The following is a 25,336-nucleotide window of genomic DNA, read 5'->3' on the forward strand; positions in this document are numbered from 1 at the left end:
AGGAGCTTGGATCTGGGAGTGGGGGACTCTTAGTTGGTCCCAGGAGAGCCAGGTGGGCTTTGAGTGGGTTACCCCAGGTGGGGAGCCTCACCTTTTGCTGTCACCCATGTCTTCTAACAGTGGGTATAGATTTTCTTTTTCTCAGGCAGAAGCGGGGAGGTGGGAGACAGGACAATTCCAATTTAGCCTCCCTAAAATTCCTGAAGCTGTCAGAGGACCCCCCTGTTGAAGACGTATCCCATACTAGGCTCATTCTAACCTCCAGGCCTTTCTGCTGGCAGGACTCTCCTGAAGGTTTCCTTATCCTTTCCTTCCCATCCACCTGTCCTGCTCCTGCCTCCATCTGACCTTACTGACCCCTTGTGGAATCTCTGACTTCCCCTCACCCCTCAGCCAAGCCTCCACACATCCTCTCTCTCCACTTTCCCCATCTCTGTCCAGTACCCTCCCTCCCCCCACCACCTCCACTCTGTCTCCAGCTTTTTTTGGCTGCTGTCTCTTCCTCCTCCTCCTCCCTCCTTCCCTGGCGCTGAATAATCAGGCCGGTTGTCCTGGTTTCTGGAAATACTCGCGTGTGGGCAGTGGCTCAGGGCTGAAATGGGATGGATGGATGGTGGACACTGGGCAGCCCCAGGCCTCCAGTGCAAAGATACCAAAATCCAGGGGTGTGGTCCATGCCTGTCTCCTTCTGCAGAAGGGAGGGCAGGAGGTTTATTGAGCAGTGGGGGAGGGGTGGGTATTCAGAGGGCATGGACGCAGGCCATTTCGTCTCCCAGGTCCTCCTCATCAAAGCGGGAGAGGATGGACTCCTCGTCACTATACAGTGAGCTGGTCCCCTGTGCCAGCAGGTCACTGGCAGCACTGTCCATCTCGTCCAGTGTCAGGCGACATGCATCGGCAATCTCCTGCTTGGCCAGGGCCACGAAGCGTGGGTCTCGAGCAAAGAGGCCCAGGCCCTCAGAGATGAGCACCTGGGGGCACAAATGGGATCTGTGTTGACAAAGAGCCTAGCATGAAATTGAAACTGTGCACAGAGGCGTCAGTCTGGATGAATGATGAGCCCATAAGGGCATACAGGGAAGTCACTGAGGGGTAGTGGTGCACACATCAAGCTAAGTAGAAGTCGCAGAGCAAAGGGATAGCTACACGTACAACATAGAGACTGGGGACCCCTTTTCCCCTCCTTCCCAAGCTCCCGCCGCCTCCCCTTCTTTCCCATCCCTCTTGCCCCCTCCCCTTCTGGACTCACAGCCTCCACCAGGCTGTCAGCACTGCCCCTCTTGCTATGGCTGGGGTCCGAGTGGGTTCCAGGCACGGGCAGACAGGTGAAGGTACGCAGTGGACCGCTGGATTTGCCGAGGTATCCCTCCCCTGCTGCGCCCTCTTCTACCAATAACAGTGGTGCATATAGGAGCCGACCCCGCTGAGGAGGGGTTGCCCAGGAACCCTGGACCAGAAGAAACATCAGGGGCATAGTGATTGATGGGTGGGGTATGAGGATCTAGGATTTACTCCTGTGCCTACTTCTTACCCCCCAAAAAACAACTGGAATCAAATTGAATGGGTATAAATCAGGATTGAGTTTATTTAAGAGCATAGAAGGCCTGGGTTTATATCTCAGCTTTGCCATTTACTAGCTGTGTGATCTTGGGTAAGCCTCTCTAGGCCTCAGTTTCCTCATCTGTAAACTGGCTCTAACAGTACTCACCTCACAGGCAGAGTGAGGACTGTGTGAATTCACATGTGCCCCCTTCTTCAGAAGGGCTGGACATGTGGTGTAGTTCATAAATTCAATCTAGGGTGCCCCCACCCTTCTGGGCTTCAGCCTCCCCTCCCCCACCTCACCTGTGCCCTGCTGGACCCCGAGTTGCGCCCACGATGATAGGTGCCTGGGATGGGTAAATCTTCACAACTGCCCTGGCGCCGCAAACACTGGATGGTGAAGGAAGGTTTCCGACCTGGGAGTGTAGGGGGCACCGGGGGCAAAGAAGAATGTCAGCGCTTCCACAGCCCTCTGCCCGGATGGCCCTTCGGGGGGGCCCTAGGACCCATGCCCACTCTTACCTGCAGGCGTCGGGGGCAGCAGACGGCGGCGTGGTGCATGGTGCCCATCCACATATCTCTGGGGTCTGTGAGGTGGCAAAAGGATGGGGCGTGGGGGAGTCCCTGCCTGCTCATCTAGGTAGGAGAGCCTGTTCAGGAGGGAGGGCTGGGGTAAGCTCAAGCCTGGACATGAACAATGGGGTGTAATTGGTCCTGCCCTCCCGCACATGGGTTGTGGGCTCATCCTACGTGTCATGGCCAGAGTGCTGGCTGGGGACTTCCTCTTGGTCATCCTGTTTCTCCTGCCCTTTGGCTCCCTTGGGCTGAGAACTTCCTTCTTCCGGAATGGTGAAGATGAGAACCCCAGAGCTTCTCCTGTAGAAAGGCAAGTTAGGCAGACCAGATCCCCCCAGTATGTGGCCCTGGGCCCCTGATTCCCTCTTATTCCCTGCCCCACCTTCTACAAAAGCACTGGGCTTTTATTTTTTAAATGGGAAAATTCACATCACATAAAATTAACCTGTCGTCACTTTAAAGAAGACATGGGCTTTCTTTTAATAGATGTTTGTCTCAATGGAAGCACCCAAAGTTTCAAAAAAATCAAAGCTTCAACACAAGAACCGGGGTTGTGTTGGGGACGGTAGTGAAGAGGAGGCTGTAAAAGTTGGTGTGACCTCATTTCATGCTTCCATCAGTCCTGTGAGGTAAGTGCTGTCATCATCCCCCTTTCATAGGTGAGGAAATTGAGGACGGTGGAAACTAAGTGACTAGCCCAAGGTCACTTAGCAATTGGCAGAGCTGGGATTTGAACTTAAACCCATTTCATTCCACATCCTGTGCTTTTTGCATTAAAACTTTGCATTGCCTTTCTCACATGAATCTCTTAGTACCCTCTGTTCCCACCTGAGCCCTTGCATCCCCTCCATCCTTCCCAAATTTCCATTCAAAGACCCTCTTAGACCCCCTCTTCTGCCCTCCGAAGTACCCCCATACAGTGGCTAGTCTCTGCCTTCTCTCACAATCTTCCCCCAGACCTTTGGCCATACCTGTGGGCGTGGGATCCAGCCTGGGGCACACTGGACTGTCTGGAGTTGGGAACCCCCCCATCATCATCACTGGGCCCAAGAGAGAGTGCATCTGGAGGTTTGTCCCCAGCAGGCAGAGACACAGAAATCACAGAGCTCCGGCGAGATGGGGGCTGGGAGCCCATCGGGGCCTGTGGAAATTACAGGACTGAGCATTGCATCCAGGTTATGTTTAAGTCACTTGGTCAAATAGCGTGTCTCCTATGAGCTTCCCAGGGGCTGAATCTGGGTCTTGCCCTCCAGTAGTGGGTGGTAGATACCAAATAAGCGTTTGTCTATTGCTTCTCTGGGGGCTTCTTCCCAGAGGCAGTATGGAAGTCACTCAGGGGACCGAGGGAGGATTCTACAATCAGAAATTCCCGAGGGAAGTCAAAGTTTATTGCCCTTACTTTGTGCATTTCCGGGTCCTTCTCATCTTCCTCCTCCTCTCCCTCTTGTCCCTCTTCCCCCTCCTCCTCATCTGTGTCACAGGTGAGGGCCTGCCGGATCTCAGGACCCAAGTCTTGTAGGCTCCTCAGACCAGCCTATGGGGGTGGAAAAATAGGGAATAGGGCAGCTGAGGGGCTAAAGTTCCCGGTGCTTGAGTAGGAGTATGGGATGGGTGGGAGGAAGGAGCCCTGCAGCCACCCTTCACCCTCTGTGGTTCCTGAGGCCTCAGTTTCCTCATCTGTGACATGGGTTCCATGAGATGAAGAAGGGAGTCAGCCTCAGCCACAATGCTCCCACATACCCCCACCCATCCTAGGCCCTGCTCCCAAGACCTGAAGGGCAGAGGAGGTGCTTGGGGGGGCCTCGGTTCCTAGTAGCCCCTTTTCTTTCCTCCGCCGGAATTTGCGGAAATAGTCCTGGATCAGAAATGTGGCGTAGAACTTGCCCACGGTAACCTCTTCCTCTGGGGGCAAGGGAGAGGCGGCAAGGTCACACAGGAGGCCTCTGCTCCCCGCCAACCCGCCCCAGGGCATGGATTCCAGCCCCTCCCCCCCCCCAGCACCCTCCCCTCTAGCCGGTGCCGGTTTTGTGGCGGTGAGCAATCACGGACTTTCAGAGGCGGGCTCAAGGAACTGGGGTGGGGCTAGCTCACCGTCAGCAGGGGGAATGACCTCATCCAGCAGCTTCTGCTTCATCCGCTTCCAGATCTTTTTGATGACAGTCCGCAGCTCCTGATTGGCTTGCTCCAGGTTCCCTGCATGGGAGGATGTGGGGCATGGGCCAATAGGAAGGGCCTTTCACAGCCACGCCCTCACTGTTGGAGGGGGCGCGGGCGTCACAAGCTTCTTCCGCAGCCACATGCCGCCCCCATTGGACAGGTGGGAAAACAGGCTTGGAGAAGACAGAGTTACCTATTTTGAGGTTCCGAGCTAGAGGTGGGGCCCATCCCTCAATTGGTTTGCTCCCGGCATTTTCCCCAGGGACCCTCCCCTCCTGCCCTTCCTCCTCTTCCCCACACACCTTCTGTCTTGATCTTCAGGGATGTCCGAACCAAGGCAAATAGTGTGGCGTTGAATGTCACTGTCCCATCTGAGTTGAGGGGCATGTTCATCGCCACAAGCCTCTGTGCATACCAGGGACATGAAACCCATTTTAGGCAATTGCCGGGGACTCAGGCATGAATGCCTGAGGGCAGAAACTTTTGAGGATGCCACCAAACCCTGCCCACCCCTGCCGTGGGGTAAACAGTCCTCTCAGAGGTGGGGGCGGGCACGTGCACAGACCTTGCAGGCCACTCGGTGTGGGCACAACTTTCCGAATCCCAGGGGGGGCTGGATGCGTCTCAGCAGGGCAACCACATCCAGGTGCTTGATGCGGCCTCTGGGGAAGGTGGGGATGGATGGGAGGTACTACTGGGTTGCGTTGGAGCTATCCCCTCTAGTCCTTTCTCAAGGTCCCACCAGCGCATCCCTCTCTCCCCTCAACCAACACCCCATGCCCTGCCAGGGAAGAATTGGAAGGCAGTCAGTAGGGGAGGGGGAAAGGCAGAGGACAGGGGCAGCAGGCACCTTGGGGCATCTACTGACTGGGTAATGGGTGGGAGGCACAGGTCAGAGGTTCTGGGATTGAGGGACTATGTGAGGCAGTGCACTGTCCTCTGGGATCCCAGGTATGGGGTTAGAGGGCATACTTGGCCCCGGGGTCATATTCAGACCAGATCCTCTTGAATTCATCGAGGTGATGGGGGCCCAGGATGGACCAATCTCTGGTTAGATAATCAAAGTTGTCCATGATCACAGCCACAAAAAGATTTATGATCTGTGGGCCAGCGAGTAGGGGAGGTTAGGGTAAGGGCAGAGCAGGATGTAGGGGATGGGCGGGAGGCTGGGGTAAACTTATATGGTCACTGGGTCACGTGTCCTTGGGTTGATCTTGTCTTCAGGCCAGCCCTTTCATCCAGTCTGAAGATCTGAGCTCCCCGCCTCATCCCCAGACTCTCAGGGCCATCCCCCAGGGCAGAGGTGGTGGTTGTGGGGAAATAGTCCTTACCAGGAAGGCACAGAGCATGAAGAAGCTGATAAAATAGGCGATGGCAAAATTGCTACCGCAGCTAAACTCCTCACCAGGGCCAAAGTCAGACTCAGGGTCACACCGACTCCCAGGAAGGCTGGCAAGCATTATCTCCTGCCATGCCTCACCAGTAGCACACCTAGGGGTCACACAGGGGTGCCATCTTGGAGGGGAAGCTATGAAGTCATGGCCAGTGATGTTGTGGGGCCTGGAAGGGTGGGGAGATGACCCACTTCTTGCCAGGGGCTACATCTGGCAAAGATAGCATTTCAGTATTTTCAAAGCTGGCACAGCCATGTTGATGACAGTCATGTTTGCATTTTATAGATGGGGTGCTGAGGCCTATGAAGGGTCTACCTCTTGCAGCCAAAAAAAGGATGGCTGAGGTTAGAATATTCTAAAAGACTCCTTGGAACATAGCCAGAAAAGGTATCAGGCAATCTTGAGCCCCATGCTGCCCTGTTATTTCCATAGCTCAGGCAGTCTGGGGCCCAGAGAGGACATGTGAGCACCCAAGAGCATGCTAGGGATTGAAGTTGCAGAGGAGGAGGGGTAAGATGTTACCTGAACAAAAGCAGCACAGCCTGTGGAAAGGTCTGGAAGTTGTTGTTTCGGTTGATCTGTGTGCCATCCTGAAGAGCCACCTTGCCGAACATCTGTGGGCACACGGCGGCTGTGTCAGAGGGGTGACAGGCTACCCACAGTCTCCCACCCATCTCACAACACCTAATACCCAAAGGATCCTCACAACCCTGACAATCAGGCACTTCTGATCCCACTTCACAGATGTGTGGACTGACTCAGGGTCATCCAGCTTGTTTGTCTGTCTTTCCATCCCCTCTTTGGGCACATTCCTTCCCAGCCCCCTCAGCAGAAGAGTGCTGGAAGGATGCCCCCTAGGGTTCCCACTTGCCTGCATCCCAATGACTGCGTAAATGAAGAATATCATTGCGATGAGAAGAGCCACATAGGGCAAGGCCTATGGGGGTAGAGTGGAGGATAGATACTCAGGTCCAGGCAGAGAACTGTAAGCCCCAGAATGCACTGCTTCTTCAAGCCTGGGCCTTCTGAGAAATGTGGTCCATCCCCAGAGTGCCCATGACTGCCAGGGTCTCCCACATGTGGACACAGTATTAAATACAAGAGAGTAAGTTCAGTGAGGCCAAGGCATGTTGGGAATTGAGAACCCACGAAAGAGAAAACTGGACATGGTAAGTTGCAGATGGGTATGACATGCTGGAAGATGTAGTTCTGGGGGTGGTAAAAGGACAATCTGAGAGGTGTGAGGTGGGGGCGAGGGGTGGACAAATGGATGGGGGGAGGTTACCTGAAAGGACTTGATGAATGTCCACAGTAATGTGCGAATCCCTTCACCCTTACTGAGAAGCTTGACCAGCCGCATGACTCGGAAGAGGCGAAAGAAGGTGATCGAAATGCGGGAACTGTCCTCAGAGCTCTGGGGTTGGGTGTGTGGTGGGCATGCTCAGTCCACATTGGCCCCAGCCACCTCCCTGTCTCTTGCTTTGGCCCTCCCAGGCCCCAAATCCCTCAGAACCCAGGCCCCAGGGTGGTTGGGGAGCATTTCTAAGGACTCTTAGGAAGAAAGGAAAGGAGGGTAGGCAAGGAAAGAAGCAGAGAGTCCCTGTTGTCAGATTAGGGGGGGCTACCTCTCCAAGGTGGCCACCATTCTGGAGGGAGATATTGCCAAAACAGAAGTGATGGACAAGATGAGATCATAGGCCCAAATGAACAAGGAGAGAAATGATGGAGTCGATATAGGGGGATAATGGATGGTAGAGTTATTATCCAAGGAATGATGAAGAAGGTTATATGGCAGTGGATCAGGATGGTTGAGGGAAAAGTTGGTAATGAGGGTGGAAGGAAGAGGAGTGGGCACAGTAGATGATGGAGGAGAGATATTGGAGCCAAATGGAAGAAATGATGGAGCCAGTGGTTTCATGGAGATGAGAGAACCGATGGAAGACCCAATGGAGAAGCCAGTGATGGAGATATGGAACCAGCAGCGTTGTCAATTGAGGACCGTGTAGTACTCAATGAAGGAGATGATGGAGCCAAGGGTGCAGTCAGTGGTGATGACAGAGCCGTGAAAGACCCAGGTCGGAGACGATGGTGTCAGTAGAGGAGATGGAGCCAATGAAGGAGTCAGAAGAGATGATGAAGCCAAAGCAGGAGTTGGTGGAAATGACGGGGCCAATGCAGGGGGATGTAGAGGCAATGAAGAAAATAATAGAAATAACAGGAGAGTCATTTTAGGAGCTAGTGGAGCCAGACAATAGTTTGCAAATGAACAAGGGAGCTGGTAGAAGGGGGCTTTGGCTGAACCCATCTGGGACTCAGAAGAGGCAGAGCTAGAGGGATGAGCTCTGAGTCTCCCAGAGTGGGGTGAGTGAGAGTGGGAACCAGCTACCCATGTGAAAGAAAGCCCTAGGGTTGAGGTAAGGGAAGGTTAGTAGGGGAGAGTGGGTTAGTGAAGAGGCCGGTCCTCACATTGACTTCAGTGACGGCAATGTCCACTACGCTGCCCACCACAATAAGTGCATCAAAAGTGTTCCAGGCATCGGTAAAGTAATGCTGTAGATAGAAGGAAAGCAGTCCCTGTCTTCTCAGAGCTAACAAGCTAGGGTGTGGGGCCAGTAGTCGTAGGGGCATTGGGGAGGCAGGGCCTGGCTTGGACCACACAATGGAGCTTCATCTAGATCCCTCTCCCTCCCTAGTCTCGTGACTCCCTGGCTGCTGCCCCCCTGAGAGCTCTGCAATGAGCTCCACCGTAGGGAATGGGTCTAGGGCTGGGGGGTACCTTGGGTTTGAAGGCAATAATTTTGAGCACCATCTCAACAGTGAAGAGACCAGTGAAGACCATGTTGAGGATGTCCATGGCGTAGTTGAAGGGAGCAGTCTGCTCATAGTGCTGGGGGAGAAAATCAGGTGTGGGGACATAGCGTGAGGCAGAGATCCCCACTCCTCACTCCAACCAATATTCTCTGACTTGGAATGAAGTGAGTCTGGGGATATGGTGGCCCTATGGGTTGGCCAAACCCCTCCCACTGTCCACCTCCTATTATGGATATTGGAAGGCTCAGTTCTTGATTTCCTAGCTTTCCTTGTTCTGACTAATAAGACAGAAACGTAAGTCTGCTGCTGGTTGGGAGGCTTCTGTGAAAAATAGTTTTGATTTCTAATACAATGTCCAAATGGAGACAGTCCCTTGGTGCAACCTTCTCTCCTTTTTCCTGCCTTGAATGTGGTCTTGATGCTTGGAGCTGTGGCAGCCATTCTGTGATCATGAAGCAACACACATGAGAAGGAAAGCTAACTCATTAAGACTAGTGGAACAGAAAGACAGAGCCAGGGTCCCTGATAAGCAGTGAGCAAACAGCCTACCTCTTCACTGTTTGCTATGTGAGGTAATTACCATATTTCATTGACTGCAGGATGCACATCTTTTCAACATTTCAGAATCTCTGAAATTGGGGTGCATTTTGCAGTCGATGGCAACTTACATTTGCCATCTGCCTTTTTTTTTTTTTCACATTCTCACATCTCTGAAATCAGGATGCAACTTACAATTATTGGCCTTAGGTTTGAAGAAACGTGGCACTTATCTTTAAAGCTTAAGTCTCTGTCGGTTGGGGGTTTTGTTACTTGCAGCCTAAAGCATTCCTGACAGTTCCCAAGAGATTGTGTGGAAAGAAAAGAGTCAGGTGCTTGGCAAGGATCAGGATGGGGAGCTCAGACCTGCATGGCTAGAGCAACCGTGTTGAGCAGAATGAGCAGGAACATGAGATATTCAAAGGCAGCAGAGTTCACAGTGGCCCACACGCGATACTGATGCGGGTTCTTGGGGATATAGCGGCGGAGTGGCTGGGCTTTGAGGGCGTACTCCACACACTGGCGCTGCATATGGGTGAAAAGCATGATTGAGCAGTGGGGTCCCAAGGTAAGGATGGGGAGGGGTTGGTGGATCAGGGGTCAAAAGTCACCTGGTTCTTGTCCAGCTCACAGTCTTGGTACTCCTGCTCTCCCTGGGCACGGAAGGTGATGATGACGAAGCCCACAAAGATGTTCATCATGAAGAATGCAATGATGATAATGTAGACAATGAAGAAAACAGAGATCTCCACATGGTAATTATAGATAGGGCCCTTGTCCTCTGCGTGTGCATCAATGGCCTTGTATAGCAGCCTGGGGAGCCAGCAGGGGCAAGTGAGGGGATACACCAGACACCTTAGATACCCCAGAATCTCCTCCTTGACATGCCAAGATCCCAAAATCCCCTGACCTAACCACCTGAGAACTACCCCAAGTGACCCCCACCAGGCCCTCCAAGACCCTCAAATCCCTTAAGTTCCCACAGATCCCCAGTTCTCCTCCAGCCACCTGGAGATCCCCACAAAGCTCCGCAGAACTCCCCCACCATCCCGCAAAGATTTCTAAATCCCTTGTCCCATCAGCTTGAATTCCTCACTTCATTGCCCCCAAACATCTTCAACTAGTACCCCCAAAGACTTGTGCGGCTCTCTGGAAATCCCTGAATCACCAGCTCCATCTCCTCCAAGACTTCCACCCAGTCCCCGCATAACTCTACCTGGTCCCCCACTAAACCCCACCCAGTCCTCTCTAGACTTCCATCTAGTCCCTCAGAGACCTCTACTGGATTCTTGGAGACCTCCCCACCCGGTTCTCCAAAGCACCCCCAGCCAACTTCTGAGAAACCCCCACCTAGTCCTCTGATACATCCACCAGTCCCCAGAAAACCCTATGCAGTCTCCAGAGACCTTCATCTTTGCCAAGATACCCTTCCACCCATCTCCAGGATATCCCAAACCAATCCCCTAGAGACTCCTGCCCAGTCCTCTGCCCATCCCTAAGGCCCTGCCCCTCACGCAGGCCAGCCTTCGAAGGTGGAGACAGTGAACAAGGCCATCATGGCTGAAAGGACATTGTCAAAGTTGAAATCGCTGTTGACCCAGAGCCGCTCCCGGACCAGGGGCCGTGACACATCTCCATCAGGATAGACCAGGAAGGAGCCCCTGTGGATATTGCAGACATTCTGGGTGGGTGAGGAGGGGTGGGGAGTTGGAAAGGGGCCTGGTGTCTCCAGCATGGAGGCAGCAGGGCATAGGAGTGGAGCTGGATAGCCTGGGTTCCCATCCTGCCTTTCCATTTACTGGCTGGGCGACCTTGGGCATGTAACTTTTCTGTGCTTCGGTTTTCCCCTTCTATGAAATAAAGACAATGACAGAACGTATTTCCTGGCTTGTTACAAGGCTTAATTTCGTCAATCAATGAGAATAGTGCCTGGAACATAGTTGGTACCATAGATGTTAGCTATCATCATCATCATTGTTGTCGTCGTCGTTGTCATCATCAGTCATCGTCGTCGTCGTCGTCGTCGTCATCATCATCATCATCATCATCATCATCCGCATCATCATCATCATCATCATCACTGCCATCCAGGCAAAAGTAATACTAATAATAGCTAACATTTGTCAGCACTAAATATATGCCAGGCATGTACTAGGCTTTACATTTAGTAACTTTACATTGCAGTACATTCTCTGTGTAGTAACTCATTTATTCCTCACAATAACATTGTGACATCCACTCTCTTTTTATCCTTGTTTTTCTTTTCCTTTTTTAAAATTCTTTTTTAATTTTGGAGGGATGTAATTAGGTTTACTTCTTTATTTTTTTAATGAAGGTACTGGGGATTGAATCCAGGACCTTGTGCATGCTAAGCACGTGCTCTACCACTGAGCCTCCCCCCATCCCAATTTTTCAGCTGAGGAAAATGGGACTCAGCAAGGTTAAGAAATGTAACTCAGAAGGTTAGAAGTCTCATGAGATGGACTTGAACTGGGAATGTCTGATTTCAGAGCCTATGCTTTTAAGCAGTATCCTCTACAGGAGTCTCAAGATGGAAGCTGGGGATTTAGTAGAGGGGTGTTTGGGGATTGCTGGGGGGTCTGGAGTGGAATGTAGGTAATTTGGGGGAACGTGAAGAGGGGCTTGGGGGAGGTGTTGAGGGGGCCTCTTAGGGACTGGTAAGATCTGAGGGCCTTTGCAATTCTTGGGAGAATTCTAGGGGTGCATCTTGGGACCTGGAGGAATTCTGGGGTCTTGGGGGGTCTTGATAATTCTGAGGGGTCTTTGCAGTTCTTGGGAGGAAGCTCTAGGGGTTTCAGAGGCCTGGGTGAGATCTAAGGGCCTCTTTGGACTTGGGGAGGGGTCCTGGGCTCTATGGAGAATAGGGTTTTGGGCACTTACTTGCATTCCTGGGGTGTGTGTTTGGCCTCATCAGTGCAACTGTAGAATTTCCCCTACAGGGAGGATATTTAACAATCAGGCTCACCCTTTGCCCCTCCTCCCCCACCCCATCTTGACTCATGACTGGGCCTCCTCCAGTGTTTCGTCCCACCTTGAAGAGCTGCACACCAATGCAGGCGAACATAAATTGCAGGAGTGTGGTCACAATCATGATATTCCCGATGGTCCGGATGGCCACGAACACACACTGCACCACGTGCTGCAGGCACCCACAAATATGGCTAATGGACAGCCCAAGCCCCGGCAGCCAGGGGACAGGGACTCTGAGTGTGGATGGGGCCCAGGGACTTGGGTAGGGAACATGTGGTCTTGGGTGAGGGGTATGTGGTCAAAGGACAGCGATGTGGGCCAGGGATGTGTGAGTACTAACCAGGAATAAGTGTTTGCCGGGCAGGGGTATGTGGCCCCATGTCAGGCACTTGGATCACAGAAATGTGGCCTCTGGCAAGGAATGTATGGTCACTTGTAAGGAACATGGATCAGGCCACATGGCCAGCGGTCAGGACTGTGTGGTTACACATCGGGTCTAGGCTATGTGGTCATGCATCACTGCAAATGGTCAGTTTCATCAGTGATTCTGGTCCCAGGGTTCTGTGGGTTTGGGTGGGGCGGTGTTACCTTGAGTCCCTTGGCCCTGTTGATGGCTCGGAGGGGTCGCAGTACCCGGAGTACTCGCAGAATCTTCACCACCGAGATGGCGCTGGAGCTGAAGAGGGGGCAGTCCTCAGGCCATGAGCTGGGCCTGGCCTTGGCTCTGAGAGGGATGGGGTCAGTGGAGCATCACTCACTGGATGCCAAAGGAGATGAGGGACACGCTGACCACCAGCAGATCCAACAGATTGAACCAGCTACGGCAGAAGGAGCCACGGTGCAGGAAAGCCCCGAACACTGTCATCTGGGGGATAGGAGGACGTCAGGCTGGAGAGACCCCAGATCTGGGGACAGAGAGGGAAGTTGGGGATGGAAACAGGAGAGGTGGGCTGCAGGGTTGGGTGGGGAGTATGTTGGGGCAACTGGGGGTAGGATGGGGGCCCATTAGTCACCTTGAGTAGAATCTCCACAGTGAAAATAGAGGTGAAGGCATAATCGAAGTACCCCAGAATCTGGGGGGCAAGAAAGAGATGGGGCACTGAGTCATGGCTGAGGGGGATCCTAGGTGTGTGTACCTCTCAGTAAGTTCTCCTGTTCCTCCCTCCCTCTCTGCCTCCTCCCTTCCCTCTCTTTCTCCCTCTCTCATCATCATCATGAAGGACTTCTCGACAAGGCAAAAAGCCTTGGCCATCAGAAAGACAAGGCTCCAGATTTGGGCTCCTCTGCCTTTACCCAGCAACACAGGCATCCTTGGTCTGCTCAGCCTCTAAGCACAGCTTCCTCCTCCGCTACATACTCATCGCCTCCTTGGCGCTTTCCCCAATTGTGTTGCACACATAATAAAGGCTGGCACTGCTGAAGCTGTCATTGCTCCTCCTCTCTCTGCCCAACCAGGGGTCTCTACCCTGGCCCCAGCTTGTGCCAGTAGGACACTCTTCAGAGTGTCCCCCCAGCCCCCAGCCCCAGACTCACGTGGTTGCGGAAGGAGTGGGCTCGGATGGGGTCCTCGGCGGCCAGGGACACACTGCTGAGGATGATGAACACCAGGATAAGGTTTGTGAAGATGTGATGGTGGATGAGGGTGTGGCAGGCCTTCCTCAGCCTGGGGAGTGGGGAATGGGTCATGGTCAGAACCCAGGACCACAGAGTTGATTGAAGGAGCCCAGGGGATACAGCTTGGGCTCTGTTGCATCAGGCCATGCATCCCACTGGAGCCTTGGCTGCTCCCTGGCTCTCCTGCCCCAGTGCCCTGCACAGTCCCAGTGCTCACGGATTGGTTTGGCTGAGGCAGAAGAAGGCGCTGCCCTCAGGGATGGGTACCACCTTCTCCTTGGGTACAACTTCCTGCAGGAGTTCCACATGCCCTGCACCCCCTTCTTCCTCTTCCTCTTCCTCCTCCTCCTCTTCCTCCATGCCTGGTACCAGAAAATGATCAAAAGAGAAAGAATTAGTTGAGAAAATGTATGTAAAGCACCTAGAACAGTGCTTGTCACTTGATAAATTCCTCTTATCTCCCTGCTAGAATGTCAGCTCCTCAGCGAAGGGATGTTAGTCTGTTTTGTTCACTGTTGTGCCCTTAGTACTTAGAACACTGGCTGGAACACAGTAGGGGCTCGGTAAATGTGTGTTGAATGAACATTTCCATCCTCGCAATCCTAGACACATTATTTTATAATAAAGGCTCTGAGAAGTTCTGCAGCAAGACAAAACGTCTGTTTCTCGTCTTTAATCTCAATGTCCCAAATGTTGCTGGTTACACACCAAGCCCTTTATTCTCAAGACGAGAAGGCTGCTCCCCAGAGAGGAGGGTCTCTGGGATTAAGAGCTCGGCTTGGGTGCTGTCCCCAAGGTCCTACACCTCCTCAACCCAGCCCTGCCCACTTACCTGCTCCTTCACTCTTTGCACCTTCGTCTTCCTCATTCTCCCCACCAGGCACCTGGGGACAGGAAGATGGGGTCATTGATAATGGGGGAGACACCAGAGGATGGACACAGTGGAGGCACGGAAGGGATGCAATAAAGAGGAAATGAATAGGCGGAGGATGGTGGTTAAACACACACACAACACACACACACATACACACAAACACACACATACAGATATTGGCAGTAGTGTGACATGTAGACAGTGCCCAGGCTTCTAACTCACCAAGGTTCCATTCTCCTGTGGAATTTCCTCAGTGCTCTTCTCCCTGTGCGAGGAAATTGTATGTGTGGGTGACTGTTAAGGATCAAAGCAGGGAGGTGGAGGGTATAGCTCAGTGGTAGAGCTCATGCTTAGTATGCAGAAGGTCCTGGGTTCAATCCCCAGTACCGCCAATTAAAAAAAAAAAAACCTAATTAGGATCAAAGCAGATAGGCAAGGCTGAGGAGGGGGTGTCACGGCAGTCAGAACAGACCTTTCTCAGGTCCCATAGAACCTTCCTGCTTCCTCCTTCATCTACATAGTCTATTCTCACAGCAGCAGGAGGGAATCTGTTAAATCCAAAGTCTGGCACATTCCTCCTCTGCTCACACCCCTCCCAGGGCTCCCTCTCACTCAGAGCAAAAATCAAAGTCCTCACCGTGGCCCAGATGCCCTTGATCTGACCTCCCTATCCCCTTCTCTTTGAGTTCACCTCCTACCAATTTCCTCCTTGTTTATGCCACTCCCTGGTGTCCATGGTGTCTCCATGGTGTTTTTTTGAATGGGCTGAGAATATTATCACCTCAGGACCTTTGCACACACTGTTCCCTTGTCTTGAACACTCTTCCCCCTGGTATTTGCATGTCCCACTCCCCTGCTTCATTGGCCTCTCTGTTCAACAGTCACCTCATAGAGGCTTTCCTTGATGACCCTAACCAAAACAGCAATCTTCATTTCTATTCTTTTCTTCTTCTTCATTACATATTATTAACATATATTTAATTAAATTATATTATTAGATATTTATTTGTTTGCATTTTGCTTGCCTTCCCCAACTAGACTGTTGGCTCCGTAAAGGCAAGGACTCTGTCTCCTCAGCATCTAGAACAGGGCCTGGCAAAAAGTAGGTGCTCAATAAATGCATGTCAAATGAATGATGACTGGTAGGTTGGATCTGCTGATGGCAATTGCCAGGGTGACCAAGGCACCTCTAGTGGTTGGGATGTGTGTAGGGGGTCTCAGTCAGACATCCAAGGAGAGACTCTCTTGGAGGCGAAGCCAGACCTCACCTGCCCTTGTCCTTGTCAGTGCCTGCATCTCCACTGGCCAGGTTGTCCACAGCAATGGCAAGAAACACGTTCAACAGGATGTCTGGGGTGAGCTCAGGCTACAAAGAATGGAGAAGCAGACTACCTGTGGAGTGCCCAGGTCCCACTTATCCACCCCCAACCCCACCACGATCCAGCCTCCCAAGGCTCTGAGGATACAGTTGCCGCAGATGAAGAGGATAATGAAATAGACGCACACCAGCATCCCTGGGAAGAAGGGGCCACCGTAGGCCATGATACCGTCATACATGACCACATTCCAGTCCTCACCCGTCAGGATCTGGGGGTGGAGGTCACTGTGAGGCTCTTGGGACCCTCTCCCCAACCCTGGGTTCCCCCTGGCTCACCCATCCCATGATTTCCAGGTCCCACCTGAAAGACAGTGAGAAGGGCCTGGGGGAAGGTGTCAAAGGTGCTTCTCTTGGTCTGGGTCTGGTCAAAGTTGAACTTGCCCCCAAACAGCTGCATGCCAAGCAGGGAGAAGATGATGATAAAGAGGAAGAGGAGAAGCAGCAAGGATGCAATGGATTTCATTGAATTGAGCAGGGATGCCACCAAATTGCTCAGCGATGCCCAGTGCCTGCAGCAGAGATGGAGGGGGCAGGGTTGACAGGTCCAGTGGTGAGTCAGGGTCAGGAGCCGGGGCAGGGCTCCAGCTCAGGATGCATTGGGGCAGGCTGGGTTAAGATGAACTTTGGTGTCAGGGTTGGATGTGATTTTGGAGTTGGGGACTGGGGTTGGGATTAGGGATTGTAGCTGGGGATGGGGTTGGGGAGTATTTGGAGTTGTAGATGACTGAGTCAGGGCTAAGGTTGTGGTTGAGGGTTGGGAGGTAGGAGAGGATGGGGACGCAACTGGGGCTGGGACTGGGGACGAGGTTGTGGTTGGAGATAATCTGATGGTTAGGAGTTTGGGATGTGGGGGTTGTGGTTAGTGATGGGATGGGGCTGGGAGTTAGGGATGAGTTTGGAAATGAGGTTGGGCTTGGCCTTGGGTATGGAGGATGTAAATGAACTGGTGGATGTTGAGTGGTTGGGGGTTGGGGTTAGAGAGAGTGCTATGGTTGGGGGTGGGGATGGTGTTGGGGATGAGTATAGAGTTGAATTCAGAGATGGGATTGGGAATAATGTTCTAGCTAAAGTCGAGGTTGATGGAAATGGAGTTAGACACCCTCCCCAACGGACTTTAATCTCCATGATGGCAGGAACTTGTGTCTGCTTTGATTCCTGGTGTTTCCCTAGGGCCTGGAAAGGTGCCTCATATGCAGTAGGCACTCAATGGATATCTGCTAAATGAATGGTGATGCAGATACAGTCATCATTGGAGCTGGGGTGGTGGCTGTTGGGGCTGTTTGGGGCCTCAGTCCTCTCCCCCACCACACACACCTGGTGACCTTAAAGATCCTGAGAAGGCGCACACATCGGAGCACCGAGATGCCCAGGGGCTGCATGGCGCCCACCTCCACCAGGGTGGTCTCCAGGATGCCCCCACAGACCACGAAGCAGTCAAAGCGGTTGAAGAAGGAGGAGACGTAGACAGAGGGCCCCAGACCGTACAACTTGAGAAGCATCTCCACCGTAAATAGACAGAGCAACACTTTGTTGGCATATTCTGCAGGGAGAGGGGCAGGGGTGACTGGGCTAGCCAGTTTCTGTGGGGACATATGGGGCGATCTTGGGTAGCTGGTATCAGGCCAGGTACAGGTTTCTGGTGAGGTTAGGATTAGGGATTGGGTGAGTTATAGAGGTCAGAGTAGGGGAGGTTTTAAGAGGCTTGGGGCTGAGGTGAGGGGCAGAGCTGGGGTATAGGTCTTGGTCAGCCTCTATGAATCCAGAAAAACTCCAGTTCAAGGGTAGAGTTAGGGAGGAGGGGAATAGCTCAGTGGTAGAGCACATGCCTGGCATGCATGAGGTCCTGGGGTCAATCCCCAGTGCCTCCACTTAAAAAAAAAAAGGTAGCATTAGAGACTGGGGTTAAGTTGGGACAAAGGCTGGATTGAGGGGGTTGGGGTTAGAAGTGTGCTAAGTATGAAGGTTGGGGGCTGAGGTTAAAATGAATAATAGGAAGAGCTAACACTAATCAAGTATGTCGGGCAATGTTCCAAGCATGTTTTTCACTTTAACTCATTTAATTCTCTGAACCATCCCATGAAGTGGATACTATGACTCCCATTTGGTAGATGGGGAAATTGAGGCACAGAAGGGTTAGCTTGTCCAGACAGTGTGGTGTTAAGAGCCTGGATTCTGGAGCCAGGCTGCCTGGGTTTGCCACTCACTAGCTAAGTCCTGGGATTAGTCACTTAACTCTTTGGTATCTTGGTGCTCAGGACTCTGTGCCTTAGTACTTAACTCACATAAAGTTGCAGTGAAGAGAAATTGAGTGAGTACATGTCAAAGTGCTGAGAACAGAGCTTGACACTCACCACAAATGCTATATAAATGTAAGCTATAAGGTCAGGTGGGACAAGCTAAGGTTTCTGCATTTACTTGGGTAGGAAGGCAGTGTCTGGGGGTCTGAGGCACCCAAGAGATCCAGCGTTGGAGCTTCTGTTTGGAAGGAATTGGGGGCTGGCGCCTGGTGGGGGGGGGCACACCTTGGATCTGGGTGAGCCATATGGGCTGCCCATGGTGCTCCGAGGCGATGGTCAGCGTGTTGAGGAAGACAAGCAGCAGCACGGCCCAGTAACAGGCATTGGACTTCACAGCCCGCCGGCAGCGCGCCCGAAGGCCACGGTTGGCTCGGCGGAGGCTGCGGCTGGGGGGATGGAGAGCCCGGCGGCGGCTGAGATCACCTACCTAAGCCTGCCCTGGGGGGCTCAGGTAGGGGAGCCCAGAGGTCATGGTGGGGCTTGGAGGTGGGGCTCACAAAGTCATGGGGTTCAGGAGTCACACCACTTTCGCAACTCACCAGACCTTGGTTTTCATGATCTTGTTTCTGGAAAAGAGGGGGATGGGAGGTGGGCATGATAAGGGGCTGGGGCTGGAGGTCAGGGGCTGAGGTCAAGGTCTGAGGCTCAAGTAAGGACTGGGGTCAGGGTCTGGACTGGGTTCTGGGCTGAGTCAGGGGTCAAGGGGTGGGGGTACTCACAGGCAGCGTGTACAGCTGGCCAGAGCCCCCTCCTCCTCTTCCTCATCGCCTGGGGTCTCTGCCATCGAACCGGTGTCGCTGGCTGGGAGGCTGGCTGTGGGGAGGGTGGGAAGAAAAGGTCAGCACATGAAGACCCCAGGGTTCTGCCATTGGCTTGCTCCTCTGCCTACCCATCCCTCCTCCTCCTCAACCTGGGGTGGGGGGGCCCACCATGACTGCTGGTGGAGTGTGTGGAGTGGGTGGAGTGACTGAACCAGCGCAGGCGTCCTCGTCTCCTATTGGTCAGCTCTGCCAGGTGTGGCCCTGTGGGAACAGGGAGGACAGTTGTGGAGCATGGGCTAGGGTGGGGGTTAGGGCCCTGTGTGTTGGGGGGTGGGGTGTTATTTGGAGGTTTGGTTCTGGGTATGGTCAAGGGAGGGTATCTGAGCCTGGGTTCTGTGTCCTAGGCCATAACTGGAGACTGGGCCTAGAGTTGCTGCATGTTGGGGCTGGATCTCAGGAGGGCAGTCACATCTGCCACATGCGTGGAGCAGGGAGTGGGTCAGATTGTGATTGCCTACGGTGGCCGGCCTGGCCCTCTTCAGCCATAGAACCCAAGTTGCCATCAGCGGAGGGGTCCTCCATGTCCAGCTCCTCCGCCTGTGTGATCCAGTCCAGGTAGCCCCGCAGGTCCTCCTCCAGCTGCTGCTTCTCCCGAAGCTTCTGGAAGTCCCCTCGTGCTTTTGCCTTCTCTCTCTCCTTGGAGAACTCTCTGAGGCAGGAGGATAGAAAGTTTGGTGGGGGAACCACCCTGGCCCCCTTGCCTTCAGCATCCTGGGCACAACAGCCTCCTTGCTGTTCTTTGAATATGCTAAACACATCCTAGCTTTGGAACCTTTGCACTGGCTGTTCCTTTTGCTTGGAACACTCTTTCCTCAGATACCCGCATGGCTCACTCCCTCACCTCTCACACCTTTACTTGGATAACACCTTCTCAAGGAGGCCTGTCCTGACAGTCCTTATTTATAATTATGGGATCTCCCCAACCCTATGTTAATTCTTTCTTTCCAAAGCACGTATTCCATATAAAACACTACACACACATATATGTGTGTGCATGCATGCATGTACACACACACACACACACACACACAGACATTTATTGTGTATGTTGCTATTGTCAGACTCTGCCCACCAGAATGTAATATCCATGAAGGCAGGGATTTTGTCTCTTGCTCCATTCCTAAAATGGTGCCTCATACACAGTAGATGCTTAGTGTTGATTGAGTGAATGAAGGAGTAGTTCAGATGGGTTTTGAAGTATGCCTAGGAGTTTGCCAGGAACCAAAAAAAAAAAAAAAAAAAAAAAAGGGACTGGGACTGAGGGGCAGAAAGGTGGCGGTAGGTGTCTAGGCTTCTCACCCACTCAGGACACCAAGTACAAGGTTGAGGACGAAGAAGGATCCAAAGATGACAAGACTCACGAAATACACCCAGGGCAGCTCATACCCCATGGCATCCTGCATCTAGGGAGAGAGGTGGGGCATGCATCTCTCAGGGTATGCAGACATTCCCGCCTGAGCTCAGGGAGGAAAGGCAGGTGCAGCTTCTGCACTGTGTGCCCGCTGTCCACCTTACCCAGTAGAGCACGTCGGTCCAGCCTTCCATGGTGATGCACTGGAAGACTGTCAGCATGGCGAAGAAGAAGTTGTCGAAGTTGGTGATGCCTCCATTGGGCCCTGCCCAGCGTCCGCGGCACTCTGTCTGGTTCAGCGTGCAAGCACGCCCGGATCCTGACGACGCACAGGGCGATGGGTCCTCCTCCGCCTCTACGTCTGTGAAAAGACTGGAGCTCTGGAACCCAAAGCATGCCCACCTCCAGTCGCTGCCATCTTGGAGGCCTGCCCACCTGGGAAACTTGACTCAGTGTTCTAGATTTTTCTAAATCAGAGACAACCCTTGGCCCCTGACTCTGCTGGGTCAGGATTCTGAACCACTGGGAAGCTGTGAGTTCCAACCACAGGGATCTGGGGAGTAGGACTGTAAATCTTGGGGCAGAATCTTGTGCATAACGGTGGGGCATGAGCCTGGGAGCGGAGTCTCCTGAATTTGAGAGGGTCTCTTGAAAGAAAGGTGGGGACAAGGCTTGGGTTGGTGTCTGGATGAAAAACGCCTGACTACATGGGACCAGTCCTGGAGGATGGAGTCTTAAGTGCGGCACAGGGCCTTAACTAGTGGGTGGAATCTTGTAATAGAGCAGAGCTCTTAGCGACGGGAAATGGGGTGTCGGAATTGCAGTCTGGGATTGAGGGGGGAGTCTTAAATATAGGGGGTAGGGCTTGTTTATCTAGGGGTGGAGCCTGACCATGGGGGCGGAGTCTTGTGAATTTGAGTCTGTTTCCTTGAGAACAGGGTGGGGCTTAGGAGCCAGTGGAGGGGGCATGATCTGTCTCATGATGGGTGGGCTTGCTGACCAGATCCCAGGAAGTAGCATGTTTTGTGCATGCGTCCAAGGAAGAGCTCGAGTCCGATGATGGCATAAATGATGATGACAAAGAGCACGAGCAGTGCTATGTGCAGCAGCGGCACCAGCGCCTTCATGATGGAATTGAGTACTATGTGTAGGCCTGCGGGGAGCGAGGGGTGGGCAGAGTAGGGGCAGGTTCAGCTCAGCCCCCTTCCCGCTCCCCTCCACCACCTCCAAGCCTGAGGGGCGTGCTACTCACTTGGGACTCCAGACACCAGCCTCAGCGGCCGCAGCACCCGAAACGCCCGCAACGCCTTCACATCGAAGCCCCCGGGCTTCCCTCCGGTGTGCGGGGCTTCCCCTGGCCGTCCGGGCCCCTGCTCCAGCAGCACGCTGAACAGCCTGATGGGGGAGCATGGGACAACGAGGCACGGTCAGGCCTTGGGACCCCACTCCATCCCTCCCTTCTCCTAGGAAAAGTACAAGTCATTGTAACTGGAAATGCAAATACGTTTAAAATATGTTAATATTCCTAATTCTGGCTGCCGAATGAGGGCAGTCTGAAGCAGTCGCTTCTCCGAACCCCAAATTTAGCGGGCCTGGGGTGAGAAGTTGAACTAGGGTAGAAGTGTCCCCCTCAGACGCGCACCCGACCACGACGATGATGAAGTCGAGTAGGTTCCAGCCATTGCGGATGTAGGCGCTGGGGTGAAGGACCAGCCCGTACGCCACGATCTTGAGCACGGTCTCCACAGTGAAAATCACCAGGAATACGTATTCCACCTGCTCCTGGGGGCGGAGCCGGGGGGGGGCAGGAGATGGGAAAGTTATTTGGGAGTGGGGCTTGACTGGGTAGGAGCAGCGGAGCATAGCCGGCATCTAGGGTGAGGCTGGGCAGGGGAGGGTCATCTGGGTCAGAGAGGGGAGGACCCTGGCTGGAAGGCTTGAGGTGTGGCTCTCCCGGGCTGTATCTAGCTAGGGGCGGGGCGGGGCCGGGCGAGCCTCACCAGGTTGTGGTTGGCAGTGTTGGAGTCGTCCTCTGGGAAGGGGATGTAGACCCCCAGGGCCACGCAGTTGGCAAAGATGGTCAGCAGGATGAGGATGTCGAAGGGCCTCAGGTAGACACAGTCAAGGACCCAGGCAGAGTGGCCTCAGAACTCCATATTCCCTTCCCACACAATGCTGACCTTTGACCCTAAAGTGACCAGCCTTGACATTCCCAGCCCCTGCCCTGACTAAGGCCTCTACTCTGATCCTCCTAGAAACCTCAGCCATCTTCAACTTTTGCTGAGATTTAGTCTTTGACTCTTGACACCCCATTCCCGCTTTCACCTTTTTCAATTCCCCCTTGAATCCAGTTCTGGACCCTTGATCCCTGGTGACCTCAGCCCTCTTTCATTCCAACCCTGGTCCAATCCTTGACTCTTGGTACCCTGGTGACTTCCATCCCTGAGCCTTGCCCCTAGCCTTCCAGGATGCTTCCATTCCACAATGCTGATGCAGGACCGCCGCAGGGGGTTAGCCAGGGTGAGGCAGAAGAGCGCCCGGGGTGACCGCTGGGCACTGGCCACTGCCACTGTCTTGTGCTTACTGTGCTGAGTTCTTCGCTTAGGGGTCCCCAGGTCTGATGCCTCGCCGGCTTCACCACCTGATGCTGGGGGCCCAGGGCACAGCCCCCATTCAGGCCCAGGGCCTGTCCCATTGGCTGGACTGGGCTCTGGGGTGGTGTCTGTGTGGAGAAACCGAGTTAGGGGTGACAGAGTATTGGGGCAATCATGGCTGCTCCTACCTGATCCTATCCCTCTGAGGGAAAGAGAGAAGAGCATGTAAAATTAGGGAGAGTTGAGTTAAGGATTGGCGGATAAGAGTTGGTGTTGGAATTGACTGGGGGTACAGTGAGAGTTTATAGGGGAGTGAGGGTGAGATTGTGTTTCTAACTGAAGTAGGGTTGGGTGTTAGATTTGGGGGGTAGAGCTTAAATTGGCATGGGATAGGATTAAGTTTATAGCTGGAAGCAAATTTAGGGTTAAATATGAGTGGTAGATTTTGGGTTGAATTTAAATGGGGGGGTGAAGTGTGCTGGAGATATGACTTTGGATTAGGATTGGATATTTGAATGAGTTGGGATTAGAATTAGGATCAAGGTTGGACTTTAACTTGAGTTTGGGTGGGATCTGAGTTTTGCATTGTGATTTTCAGTTAAGACCATTCCCAATTTCCATGGCCTAATTTCAGCCTCTTAGGGACAGTTGGTTGGCCTGGCTAAGATGTCCACCTTTAGGGGGAGGGTATAGCTCAGTGGTAGAGTGTGTGTTTAGCATGCACGGGGTCCTGTGTTCAATCCCTAGTACCACCATTAAAAATAGATAAAACTAATTACTCCCCCAAAAAAGCCTAAAAAAAGCCTAAAAAAAAAAAAAAAGATGTCCCACTTTGGAGGAAACAAGCTGTCTGAGACTAAATCCTGGTTCTACTACTTGGTAGCTGTGTGTGGCCTTGAGCAAATCACATAACCTCTCTGAGTCTCAATTTCCTTATCTGCATAATGGGATGACAATAACCCATTATAGGGTTGTTGTGAGGATTAAATGAGTTCAGCCTTCAGAAGAATGTCTGACACATGGTATTATTCTCATTTTACAGGTGGGGAAATTGATGCAAAAAGCGAGGTTAAGTGACTTTATGAAATGGCTGAATTGGGAGGCAGTCTTTGACTCTAAGCCTTCACAATTTACTACCATCGACTGTGTATTCTCTCTCTCCCCCTTATAAATGGGTCTGCACTCTTTCTGGAAAGTCAGAGACTCAGTCACTAACAGTACTGCTATCCAGGGTTAGGGTTGAGGTTAGATGACTTTAGAGCTCAGGATAAGGTCTGTATCCACACTGGGATTTAGTCTCTAACAGGGGTTTGCCCTCTGGTTGGTAAGGTTTGTGTTAGGATTAAGCTTGGGGCTGGCATTGGAGTTGAAGTTGGGGTGGCGCTAGGGTAGGGATCAGGGCCAGAATTGGGTTTCAGCTGGGAACTAAGGCTGTGTTTGGGGCTGGCTGGGGTGGGAACAGGGTGATGTGGTTCTGGTCCTCTAAAGGCTCTCCGGGGGAGAGGGTCCTGGTAGGTGGTGGGTGGGTCAGAGGGGCTGAGGATGGAGCAGAGCCCAGGCTTGCTCCAAGGGTCTGCAGGGATGGAAGGCTGCTCTCACCTTTCCCGCCTTCAGATGCCGACATCCTCCTTTCGAGGTTGAAGAGCCATCTGCACACAGCCCACCTCTCTTCCCCCTGCTTTGGAGGGATTAAGGTCACAGGGCGGGACCATAACAGAGTCGGAAGGGAGGGTGAGCAGGGGTGAAGATGAAGCATTTGTGGGCCAGAGGCTGGCAACAGAAAAGGCACGGATTAAAAAATATATTTTTACAAAATGTATACCAGCACCAGAGTCAGAAACTAAAATAAGGAAAATGATAATAGTTTCCCAACAGTATCTGAAATTTGAAGTATGTAGGAATAGACCTAATGTAACATATGTGCAAGATCTCCATGGGAAAAATATCAAATATTATCGAGTTCTTAAAGGGGATCTAAACGAATGGACAGATATATTAAATTTACTAATTGAAATAGTCAATATTGTGAAGATGTCAATTCTTCCGAAAGTGATCTAGAGATTCAATGGAGTCTTAAAATCTCAAACGATTTTTCCATGAAGTTTGACAAACTGATTCTAAAATGTATATCTATAGACAAAGGACCTAGAAAAGCCAAAATCCTTTGAAAAATAACAAGATGGGAGGACTTGCCATATCAGATACCAAAGCTTATTTTAAAGCTGGAGTAATTAAGAACAGAATAGAGTTCAGATACTGAGCCCTCATTTAGGTACACGTGATTTGTGACAATCGTGGCACTACTGAGCATTGGAGACACGGTGGTCTTTCTAATGAATGGTAGTTACATGGATGTTTACTATGTAATTATTCTTTGGAGTATACACATATGTACAACG

At 52.5% G+C, this 25,336-nt stretch overlaps 1 protein-coding gene across 3 annotated transcripts; it reads right to left on the bottom strand.

Moving 5' to 3' along the window:
- Positions 1-666: 666 nt before the first annotated feature.
- Positions 667-24,561, bottom strand: CACNA1F (calcium voltage-gated channel subunit alpha1 F). Of its 3 annotated transcripts, none has more exons than XM_010968156.3 (48): positions 24,537-24,561; positions 22,816-23,065; positions 22,344-22,449; positions 21,986-22,125; positions 21,596-21,738; positions 21,344-21,496; positions 20,508-20,704; positions 20,292-20,395; positions 19,484-19,641; positions 19,101-19,193; positions 18,891-18,984; positions 18,711-18,737; positions 18,397-18,557; positions 17,189-17,414; positions 16,176-16,383; positions 15,963-16,083; positions 15,765-15,846; positions 14,719-14,761; positions 14,455-14,506; positions 13,840-13,984; positions 13,542-13,671; positions 13,022-13,081; positions 12,767-12,873; positions 12,597-12,684; positions 12,070-12,177; positions 11,919-11,971; positions 10,532-10,678; positions 9,629-9,830; positions 9,384-9,542; positions 8,446-8,556; positions 8,136-8,219; positions 7,295-7,315; positions 6,955-7,083; positions 6,541-6,606; positions 6,192-6,283; positions 5,607-5,766; positions 5,248-5,375; positions 4,841-4,937; positions 4,578-4,680; positions 4,210-4,311; positions 3,890-4,020; positions 3,518-3,652; positions 3,090-3,259; positions 2,311-2,418; positions 2,065-2,192; positions 1,846-1,958; positions 1,250-1,447; positions 667-971 (listed from the first exon to the last, which is right to left on the bottom strand). In XM_010968156.3, exons 1-48 carry the CDS (start codon positions 24,559-24,561, stop codon positions 741-743), a joined length of 5,889 nt encoding a protein of 1,962 aa, XP_010966458.1. In that variant the 3' UTR covers positions 667-740. The 3 variants fall into 3 exon arrangements, with proteins under 3 accessions (XP_010966458.1, XP_010966457.1, XP_010966459.1); XM_010968155.3 differs by having other exon boundaries at positions 19,451-19,641; XM_010968157.3 differs by having other exon boundaries at positions 19,451-19,641; positions 22,908-22,912; positions 24,487-24,561.
- Between the last annotated feature and the right edge of the window lie 775 nt (positions 24,562-25,336).

The sequence above is a fragment of the Camelus bactrianus genome, chromosome X (genome assembly GCF_048773025.1).
Source record: "Camelus bactrianus isolate YW-2024 breed Bactrian camel chromosome X, ASM4877302v1, whole genome shotgun sequence".
Taxonomy (NCBI): Eukaryota; Metazoa; Chordata; class Mammalia; order Artiodactyla; family Camelidae; genus Camelus; species Camelus bactrianus.

Excerpts from the sequence above, each read along its gene's own strand:
- CACNA1F (XM_010968155.3), bottom strand. The coding sequence starts at position 24,561 with ATGTCGGCATCTGAAGGCGGGAAAG. Across the intron at positions 22,450-22,815 it reads ATCAGCATTGTGGAATGGAA|GCCCTTCGACATCCTCATCC; the intron begins GCATCCTGGAAG and ends TGTCTACCTGAG. Across the intron at positions 8,557-9,383 it reads CGGTTGCTCTAGCCATGCAG|CACTATGAGCAGACTGCTCC; the intron begins GTCTGAGCTCCC and ends TTTCTCCCCCAG.